Here is an 11160-nt window from a genome sequence, read left to right as displayed (position 1 = left end):
AATATTAAGTCTCTCACAAAACTATCTGGTGAGTTGGGTACAAATTTTGAAGTTAATTATTGTTCTAAAATTTAAAAATCAATTAATGTAAGCATTTTAAAATTTGGGTAAAAATTTATAGCTCCAAAATTTTGCTATCAATTTCCTTTAGTTCCAGATTTTATTAAATTAGAGATCTAAAAATTGTGGAGCCTAAGTTATTAACCTTATCACACATAAATAAATAGATCTCATCCCAAAATGACCAACCTCGCCCCACCAGCTCAAATCGTGCTTATCTGCTTCCTCTCGATCGTCGGAGTGGCTTCCCTTTTCGGAAATGCGCTCGTCATGCTGTCCTGGGTTTTTCATCCCCCAGTTCGCACCCCCCAAAACAGCTACATCCTCTCCCTCGCCATCGCCGATTTTCTTGTCGGCGCTCTCCTCGTTCCTACCATGATGGGCGAAATTTCCTCAAATCTATGGCCCTTTGGTTCAACAGTTTGTCAGTTTTATATCATGATCGCACTCCTTCTCTGCACCGCGTCGGTCCTGCACCTCGTCGCCATCTCGCGGGACAGGTATCACGTGGTTTTCGACACGTTGACGTACCGCGCCAGACGAAGATTTTCATTCTTTTTGAGGAGAATTTTCCTAATCTGGATTTTGGCGGGGTGGCTCATCGTGCCCCCAATGAGGGATTGGGAAGCGATCGGTAACCGTACTCAACTTGAAAGCAAACTTTGCATAGCCAACACGAGTGCGGACCTCGGGGTGACGATGGCCTTTGGGAATTTTGTTTTGCCAATTTCAATCATCGCGGGGACTTATTTCGCCATTCATAAGGAACTTAGGCGAAGAGGGGGCGGGATTGGGAGGTCGTGTCACAGGTCGAGGGGAACTTTACCCACTATTTTTAGCGATGGGACGGGATCCGTGTCGAATTCGACGAGCAGTGGGGCTACGCGAGACTTAAGGATAGGGCGGGATTACAGAGCGACAAAAATGCTGGGAATTATAGTTGCCGCGTTCACGATTAGTTGGGCCCCTTTCGCCGTGGGATATGCGATCATTGGATTTTATCCGGAGGATAAGAAGAAATCTTTGATAGCGCAACCGATCATGGTGGCGATTGGGTATTCAAATTCGGGAATGAATCCCATAATCTACGGGTACTACAATTCCAATTTTAGGGAAGGGTTTAAGAAGGTTTTATTCTGTTGGAGAAGAAAAAAGTAAGAGTATGTAAATATGTAATTCATTAATCCAATTATGACACAAATTAAGACTGACTAAATAAAAAGGATGGAAGTAAAATAATGTCAGTGGAAGTATGTATCATGAATGTAAATACTATAGTATTTACATTCATGGTATGTATATATCTTGATTTTTTCACCTTTCGGCGAAAATATGTAGGTGACAAATAGCACTAACATAAACTATAACCAGACGACGGGTATGTATTCAAGTACTTTGTATTTGAAATTCTAAAACACTTTTACGCTATTCCTGATTTGTAGAGATTCGAAAATATTTCGGAGGCTATTTTAAAAACTTACGTACATTAATAATTTGGATGTTTCTTTAAAAATACATATTTATGTTTGCATATTCAACACAATGTGTCATCATTTACTAATAAATTTATCGATCAATCAAGTGGACTTTATTCTTGACTCGAAGCTTCCAGTTTGTCTAAGGCGTTGCTCAATACAACTCGCAATAAAACTGTGCATAATAACATTTTCATAAGTACTTAAATGCTGAAATAGACTACATCATGTGTAGTCCTCGTATACATAAATAAACACAGGGATTAAAAGTTTCCCTTGGTAAAGGATCAATTTTAATGTGTAAATCAAGGTTACCTTCTTCGATTATACTTTAAGGTTATACGTATCTTATTTTTAGACATTAATTAAATTCGCGTACAATCTGTTCAAATCTATTCATCAATCACAACTCGTAGCGCATTGATTTTCCCTCTTTGATCAAAATAAGTGATACCGTCTGATTGAAGCAGAACGTCTGCACGACGAGCGGAGTCCCACGATCGATAAAGTTCGATTTGAACCTAATCTTGAGGACAGAGCAGGCACGAAGTTGTCGCTTCGCCAAAGATTTCTTCCTCCCTCGCAATCGACTCGCCCTCTTCCGCAATGATTCGATAACCCTTTTCGACACAGAGTTGACGAAAGATGCCAACGTCAAGCCGAGCACGTTCGTCACCCCGGCATTCAACAAGAGGAGGGGAAAGATCAGAAAACCGGGCATGGTGATGTCCGAGTGATGATTTATCGTCACGTAAAGCGTGACGACTTGAATACCTGGGACGCAAAGCATTATCGATGGCAAGATGCGATCACGTAGAAAGGAATTGTATGCCTTTACCAAGATTTGAATCCAGCGGTAGAATAGGATACACGAGTTCATGTCCATTTCGGTTTCGATGGCTTCTATTTTTCTAAAATGAAAATGCGCGACAAACTTTACTCGAAAACTTGAAAAAATAATATTTCCCGCTGACATAGATTTATTTTTAGGGGCACTCCCAGATTTATGGTTAGCCATACCCTTTAAGAATCCTGAAATACGTCAATAGAGAAACTATTCCGGTGAAGAAGACGTAGATGATCCAGGTCCCTCCGGCCATCAGCATGTGCAAGAACATCCAACCTTCAAACAGATGTAGGCCCAGCTGAGTGACACTAAATCCAGCCAAGTCCTTGCAATCTGGTCGCATCGACATGATGAATGGTGGCGTGCAAGGGGCAAAAATCAGGAGTAACACTTGCAAGATAGGAGCCCCCATAAGAGATATTCCCGCGGTGGGTATGAAAATCCGCATCAATTTGGCGCCAAGTGAGAGTTGTGGTGGCGGGTTGTCTAATGATTCGAAAAAGAAAATATGTAGTACATGTATGTATTTATCTCAAGTAATTCACCAATAAATTATGGAGACAATTTACGCAGTAAAAAAATCCGTAAGTTGTGTATACTAATTTTAAAAACTTTGACAGAATAAAAAGACATATTTAATCTTACAAGGGAAGGTCCCCGACTGCTTATCGTGTCCAGGGTACCCACCATGTTTTCTAGAATCTACTAGGACCCCAGATGAAGGATTCATTGATATTTACGTGTAAAACTCATATTTGGCGCCATGGCGTGGCGCCAAGCTTAAAAATTTGCATTTTCGACCAATTTCAAACCCCCATAACTTTTGCAGTTTATGTCGGATTCTCAAAGTTTTATGCTTAAAATGATCACAAAAGTCGAAATTTTCGAGAAAAAAATAAAAATCAAAAATTTCTAATTTTTGAGATATTTTTAGCATTTTTTCGACGAACCCCCATTTGTAAGAAAATTGCGAAATTTTGCGAAAAGTTAAAAGCGATAATTTTGGGAAAAACTTCATGGAATACGAAAGTTGAACTCCTTGTCATGATATTTGCCAAAAATTTTTAAAATCCGTCCAGGATTTCAAAAGTTATGGCGGTTTCAAAAATAAAAACATTCAAATTTGGCGAATTTGGCGCCACGGCACGACGCCACATATGAGTTTTACACGGAAATATGAATGAATCCTTCATCTGGGGTCCTAGTAGATTCTAAAAAACATGGTGGGTACCCTGGACACGATAAGCAGTCGGGGACGTTCCCTTGTTAGTAAGTTTATAAAGGGTTCGGACAAGGAATGCTCACCCTTTATATTTTTCAAATTTCATTAATATTTTTTTTAAAGCTCGACTAGATTCGTGTCAACCTACCCTTTAAGACAACCTCCTCAAACTCCAAGAACGAGTTGATAACCTGAATTCCAGTAATATCCAGGTTCCAATTCCACCTGTGAATGCACGCTATGAAAAATAGCGAAAAGAAGACGATTCCCTGAAACTTCTCCGTTAAAGTTAACCACCCAAAGCAAATGTTGACAAACATGGCTCCCGTATAAATAACGGAAAGCACGCATTGGAAGCGAAACATGCGAATTCGACCTAAATTTCTGGTCAAAACTATCCGTCCCGAATTCTTGGCGAATTCGAAGGGTAGACATTTTACAAATTTACAACTTCTCAGGTGAAACTTAAGGATTTTCAGGTATGAGGTGTACATCTTGGTAACCTGTCTCCGAATGTGGTGCCATGCCAATACTTCCTGGAATGCGCACATTCCTTTAATTAGTAAATATTGCCAGTAATTCCTAAAATTGTCCATATTATATATTTATGAATAATCGACATAAGGAGGCCCAGGTGTCTTTATTACGTAGTTATTAAGTGGTATCGGCCGTTTCACGTTATCGTTTTGTCCGTCCTTTCGTCCACCTGTAAACAGAATATCTCCAGAAGCAGAACGCCTCAACATAATCAAACACCGTTCCCTCCAATGTCCTAATTTTTTGTCCTCGGTTTGGTTCGAAATGGAGTCTATGTGGTCAAAGTCAAGGTGACCCTAGCGTTAGATGAAACGCCAAATTGAACCCTGATGTTCATAAGCGGTGTAATTTTAAAGGAAATTTCACCACAAAATCAACAACCTCAATATTTTTTACCTCCGAAGTACTTATGCACCTGTGACCTAAATAGACGACAAGGTCTACCATCATAAATCACGTAATTTTAATCTGGTGCCATTGCTCGTTTTACTGTATGACGCCACCTTCTTACATTGGTTTATTTATTTTATCGCAAAACAATCAAGCAAATCAATTCAAGTCGTGATTGTAATTTGGATTAACCGTTTAAATAAATATGTAATATGAATTTATATAGATACGGATATATATTCGAGATGAAACCTGACCGAATATATGTATACGTATATGGCATTACCCTTCGAGTATTCACTTATTTACACATTTGTCACTAACTGGTTTTATTTTCATTAGGGTCTCCCAAGTTTGTAAAAAAGATCTAAAAAAGCGAAAAGCTAAAAAATCTGAAATCCGCTTTTTCGCTCAATACTTGACTGTCCCGATTTTTTATCGCTTGAATACGCAGGAGCAGAGAATGGGTGGTCAGGAAACTTTGGAGTTTCTTTTCAAATTCAAATTTGCTTCATGTTGGATATGATAAAACAACTATCTAAGATCATGTAAATCCAAAAATTACCAAAATTGGATGGAAATAGGATTTTTGGCGAAGGTTTGAATACGGTAGTTTTAGTGGTTGCAATGCTTTTCAGGGGGTGTGGCGGGCGCAGGTGGGGCCATGGAGTAAAATCCTCCTTCACTTTTCATACACTCACCTGATATTGCAATATATTCCATAGGGCATCAAAATCGGGCGATGTCCCCTTAAACATGTCTCTGAGAGACTGATTTTTCACTCAAAGTAGTAAAAAGAGCGAAAAAATCATCTTAAAGTAGATTTTATTTTTGAGCAGAAAAAGCGGAAAAAAGATCGGAATCGCATGCGCAGTGCGGTTTACAAAAATAGCGAAAAAATCGTGAGCGGAAAAAGCGATTTTTTTTCAAAGTTGGGACACCCTATTATTACTCATTCCGATGATTCTAACAAAATATATGTAGAAGCTTGTCATGTGCCGTATTAGATATGTAGTGTTCAACGATGGCAGTAATAGGTTCAATCATTCGTATTGATTTATTTCAGTCTTACTTATTAAATAATTTAGATATTCATGAAGTATGCAAAAGTCTACGGAAGTGATGAACGATCATATCTTATCAATCATTCTTACATATTTGTGTTCGTAAATACGTTTAGATATACGTTATAACGTATAAATACGATCGCACATCCTACAATTTTCAGATACATAGTTAACCATTTAATTTCATTGAATACATATGTATGTTTTTAAACATCTAATACAATTATTTGTACATTAATTTGTATTTTAGAACCTGCTGGGCAATAATAATTGATTTTACCCAAGAGTTTCAAAATTTTTGTACAGGATCGCAATTTTTATCGGCTTGAAATCCGATATCCGTATTTATAAACTTCACAGTTGTCAGAATTCCAGTTCGGCTTTCGCAAGTTCCATTCCACCACGCATGCCCTAATAGCGGTCACTGATTTTGTATACAAAGCATGGGAGAATGATCAAGTATGTATTATGGTGGCGCTGGATGTTGCGAAGGCCTACGATAAGGCCTGCAAAGCAGGGTTCGCTACCCCGGGTTTTTGTGGGTTGGGGTTTTTGGGGTTTTTGTGAGTTTTTGGGGTATCAAATCTCCGGAAAAACCCTAATGCTTAATGGGATTTTTGTGGGTTTTTGTGGGTTTTTCCGGGGTTTTTGTAAGATTTTGGGACAGATTGAAACAAAATCCCTTAAACTACAACTTAAATCAATGCTAATTAAATTGACGGATTCATCATGAAATTTTGAGAATTTTCATGTGCGACTTGAATTTCCAAGTTTTATTGCATATTTCCAAGTTTGCATGCGAAATATGAATTTTCGATTTAACAGTCCAACTCAATGATAACGCTTAAAATTGCATGTCAAAATCGTATATTAAATTACTTTTTATCTAATATATAATTTAAAGAATTTTGGTTCAACCTGCCCCAAAATCTACAAAAACCCACAAAAACCCAAAAACCCACAAAAACCCCAAAAACCCCGGAAAAACCCGCGGGGTTGGGTTTTTCTAGAAAAACCCCGGGGTTTTCCGAACCCTGCTGCAAAGAGGTTCTACTACACAAACTAAAATGGTATGGAGTAGATTCTAAACTTGTGAGGTCATTTCTAGAAAATAGGCAACAATTTATATGTATCTCCTGCAATAATTGTACTAAAACATCTAGCACGCGTCCTACTAATCTAGGTTTTTCTCAAGGGTTATGTATTAGTTGTATTCTGTTTTTGATAATGATGAACGACCTGCCGTACCATTTAAAAAACAGTTTATGTGTTATGTTTGCCGATGACAGTGGTGTGTTAATTTCTAGTGATATTGATCATATAGAACAAGTTGTAAATAATCTGAATGATGATCTGGATAGGAGTATGCGTTGGATGGAAGCAAACAGGCAAGAACTGAACGTAAATAAATGTGAATTTATTGTATTTGCCCCCCGTAAATTAAAATCTGCTGTATCAGATATTGTTATACAAATTAACGACACACCTATTAGAAGGGTTACTTGTACAAAATTATTGGGGGTATTATTGGATGAAGACCTTAAGTTCAATAATCAATGTGATAAGGTAATAAAAAGTTGTAACAGCTCTCTTTGGTCACTTGGTCCCCTAAAAAATGTCGTGGAACGCAAGAATAAGATACTATTAATACATGCACTGGTATTCTCTAGTCTGTTATACGCATCTCCTGTATGGCTATTTGGTAAGAATAATTTAAAGTGTGTAAATAAGGTAATCAGAAAATGTGCAAGATATGTATGCAATAAAGGGAAATATGACCCTATATCCGATGACTTATCAGTCGACTTGGAATGGTTAGTAGCGGAAAATATGGTGCAGGCTGAGTTGTGTAAATGTGTGTCTAAAATGCTAAATGGCTGCTGTCCCAAATATTTTGCCAATTATGTACCAATAAGCACCGTTATATATAGAAATACTCGAAATAATACTTACTATAAGCCAGATATTTTAATTAGTAATAATATTGCCAAAAAGTCCTTTAAATATAGGGCAGCAATGTCATGGTCTAATCTACCATTAAATTTAAAAAATGAGCATGGAAAGATGAGTCTAATTATGTTTAAAAAAGAGGTGAAGAAGTACTTTTTAAATGTCCAGAATACAAAAAGAGTTATAGAATTATTCCAGATATTCGATTCGGATGAGTATCAAGATTTTCTATGACGTAATCATCATTTGGTATATGTATGTACAAGCAAAATGAAAATTGTGTAATGTATGACTTTCTTTTTTATCCTTGAGGTGTAAAGTCCCATGCAGTGGGGTGCCTCATTGAAATAAATGAAATCAAATCAAAATCACAAAAGGGTATTTGTACTTAAATATGTATTGTAGATTGCCGTAGATTGAACATCCATACATTGGTCAAGATTAAATATCTATAATCAGAATTCGAGTCAGACAATTATTTCTATATTTATCGTATCACAGAAAAATAATACATCTGCAAATAGGAACAATAAGGATTTAATTTCCCCCCTTTTGGACCATTGCAGTTAAAGCGTCCTCCCAATTCTTGAGAGACGGGTTGACCTCTTCGGCCTCGATTCTAATCCCATCCCCCAGAATTCCATTCTGCTTCTTCCACTCCTCCACCCCATTTTTGTACGCCAGTTGGCAAACGTCCCTAATTTTTTCCTCAAGGTCAAAAATTCCTCGTACCAGGACCCCCGTCTTGGCTGACGTCCAAAATATTTCCGTCCAGCTTCCTGACCCATTTGGAAACGCATCCCTCCAAAACTGATCTTCTCTCCAGAATCGAAAGCAATTTCGGAATATGAGGCACATTAGGAGATCTGACCCCTTCGCTATATTTTGCCCCTAACTGGTGGGCAGTGGAGACTACGAGAACTGCTTCATACCTCATTCTTTCCACTCCTTGGTGAAAAACATCGGCAAGATCTGAAATTTTTTGATAGAATTTTGTTAAATTTGGAATAATAATTTGAAATATTTGAAATATTTATTTAGACAGTTGTTCCATTTTGATGAAATTAAAGTTTCATAGAGAAAAATACCGTAAATATTTATGTAATTAATTATCTTGCGAGATTGTGTATCTGTCTGTATAAAATAATTTCAAGAAATATTATGCATGTGCTAACATGCAAAGTTAAATATTCAATGAATACAAATTTATGTATATAATTAGAAAAAAATCGTCCATTTAGCATGCAATATCTAGAAGAAAGACGTTGACAAGGTCGCAACAAATTTTGACTTGAAAATTTTTGCGAACTTCTTCCCTCCTGCAAAATCATGTCAACTTACCCGAGTCCCCCATCCTAAAAAGCGTGTCGACCTCATTCAAAAATATGAGGGCAGGTTGATTCTCCACCCCCACGGTCCACAACCAGTTGACATAGTCTTTCACCACTGTTATGCGCGGAACCATGCAGAACTCTGATTTGCGATAAATCGTGATCCCCTCCCCACCACTCTGAAGGCGTAACTAGTTCCATATCACGGTTGAAAAATGTTTTGCATGCTTCAAGTCCCCATGCAACAATAGACCACGTTCGGTTCCATTACCCGTGATGGCGTAGATTTTCCGATTTATGAAAGGTCCGACGACCCTGTCCTGCAAAAAGGTGGTCTCCTCGCCAAATCCGGCGGCCCTCAAGGTGTCAAAGGTCACATTTCTGTCCCACTTATCCTCCCCCACTCATACTTGTTCACTAAATTATTCGTGAAATGATTGCCTTTTCAGACACACGAGAATGGCACAAGGAGATAGTAACGTTAGTAGAACGGAGATAGCTGGGATTATGCAGAATACTACTTTATGAAGGTGAGAAGCCCTTTGATTTGGGAAAGTATTTTCCTCGGTATAGTTCGAGAGCGGAGAAAACATGGGAAATATCGCATGCAATGAAAATTAATTGTGTAGATTACTTATTTTCTCGAGAAAATGGAATGAAGCAAAACACGTGGATGTGTTTTAGTTGTAAATATGTATGTATTTGTTGGTTCTATACGTATGGTGAGAAGAGAGTGAAAGGAGAGTGAAAGTGGGATTCGGTTTTTCGGGTGATTCGGGTAGCCCAGTCGGAGTAAGAAAATCTGCTTTGATTCAGTTTCTCTATGTGAGAGAACCGTGCATAAAGCACGTATTGGAATCGACGATGGGTAAAATGAGGCACCTTATCGCTGCCATGTTGATTTTATATGTATACAAACTACACGAAATAAGAATTCGTAACCTACATCCTACCCTTTAGCATGTAAATTATGCTACATAATTTATGGATTCCTTTTTACTTCGTGTTAAATTTTCTGTCTAAAATCACTTGATAGAAAATCTCATGTTTCAAAATTTATGAAATAAAGTTATGAATTTATGAAAGAAAATAGTCGAAAGTTTCCACGAAAAGCAATTTAGATACATAGTTATGTGTATTTTAACTGTAGTGGGCTACTGCACTGTAAATCATACGGTAGAGTCACATATGTACTCCATACTGGTATTGATTTGGTAATTCCTTACCGGATTGGTAATAGTTTAATCCTAATCCTGAGTGGTAAATATTTCATTACCACAATGTTACTGCGTCGTAACGCTTGATATTACCCATGCCGGTAGATTCATATAGATCTACATATGTACTCCGGCCAGTAACGATTCAGTCCCAGTTGCCTAAGAGTATACCCAAATCATATTCCAGGTCACTGCATGGAAGCAACTATTGAATTACAGGAAGACATATATGCAATCTTCGTCAAGTGTTTTGCCACCGCAATAAAGAATTAATACTTCGCAGGGTTAACAAGTTCAACCACTTCATGCATTCATAAGTTATTTTTGCCAAACCATTGAATGTGTAAGACTTTGCAATGAATCGTGGCTTATCAACACGAAAATCCTGACAAGTTTGGAACTGCGTAGTTTTTTACTGCATAAGTAGTAAGTTAGACTAATATGTTACTGCATTTATTTGGGTAAAATCACGAACATACAGAGGGTGTCCGCAGTTTATATGAACAGTATGAATTACCTTATAACTTCTGAACACGATGACTGTGAATTGCCTTAGTATTTTCCATGTGTTCTCCATGCTTTTGGGCAACAAGTCTGAGTCTTCGTTTCCAACTTCCGAACACCTTTTCGCACATTTCAGGGGAGACAAGATCCCACTCTTCATTTAGGACTTTCCAAACACCAGCCATTGTGGATGCCTTCCTCTTGAAAAGCTGTTGTTTTAGGTATCCAAACCCGAAAAAATCCATCGGACTAGTGTCAGGTGACTTGATAGGGATCTCAGAATTAGATATCAAGGTCATTCCGGTTCTTCGTTTTAAATCTTGAGCGTACTGTTGGGTAAACTTTGCAGTATGTGAAGATGCCGCATCGTGATGGATGAAAACCTTGTCGAGTTCCCCAGGGTATTTCTTTGGAATTTCGACCTCCAAAAACTTACGTAAAACATTGTCCACATAATACTTCGAGTTTATTTTTTGCATTAGACCGGACTGGTATCAATGGTAGCACCCCACGGCCCGTCATTGCACCAACCACCATGAATCGATCAGAAAACTTTTCTT

At 37.9% G+C, this 11160-nt stretch overlaps 2 protein-coding genes across 2 annotated transcripts; one reads left to right on the top strand and one right to left on the bottom strand.

Moving 5' to 3' along the window:
• The first annotated feature begins 240 nt into the window (after window positions 1-240).
• LOC110847238 (tyramine receptor Ser-2) lies at window positions 241-1282 on the top strand. Its single transcript, XM_035846124.1, has one exon. The coding sequence runs from the start codon at window positions 241-243 to the stop codon at window positions 1216-1218; it is 978 nt and encodes a 325-aa protein (XP_035702017.1). The 3' UTR covers window positions 1219-1282.
• A 6729-nt stretch (window positions 1283-8011) lies between these two features.
• LOC118434856 lies at window positions 8012-9581 on the bottom strand. The gene is made up of 2 exons (XM_035849305.1): window positions 8890-9581; window positions 8012-8520 (listed from the first exon to the last, which is right to left on the bottom strand). The coding sequence occupies exons 1-2, from the start codon at window positions 9011-9013 to the stop codon at window positions 8264-8266; spliced, it is 381 nt and encodes a 126-aa protein (XP_035705198.1). The 5' UTR covers window positions 9014-9581; the 3' UTR covers window positions 8012-8263.
• Window positions 9582-11160: the final 1579 nt, after the last annotated feature.

Source organism: Folsomia candida, unplaced genomic scaffold (genome assembly GCF_002217175.1).
Source record: "Folsomia candida strain VU population unplaced genomic scaffold, ASM221717v1 Fcan01_Sc001, whole genome shotgun sequence".
NCBI lineage: Eukaryota > Metazoa > Arthropoda > Collembola > Entomobryomorpha > Isotomidae > Folsomia > Folsomia candida.
This window is presented reverse-complemented; position numbering and strand designations above follow the sequence as displayed.

Bases quoted from the DNA above. Each gene is read 5' to 3' on its own strand.
- LOC110847238 (XM_035846124.1), top strand. From the start codon at position 241: ATGACCAACCTCGCCCCACCAGCTCAAATCGTGCTTATCTGCTTCCTC.
- LOC118434856 (XM_035849305.1), bottom strand. From the start codon at position 9,013: ATGGTTCCGCGCATAACAGTGGTGAAAGACTATGTCAACTGGTTGTGG. The intron at 8,521-8,889 runs GTAAGTTGACAT...AAAAAATTTCAG, and splicing joins TTTTAGGATGGGGGACTCGG to ATCTTGCCGATGTTTTTCAC.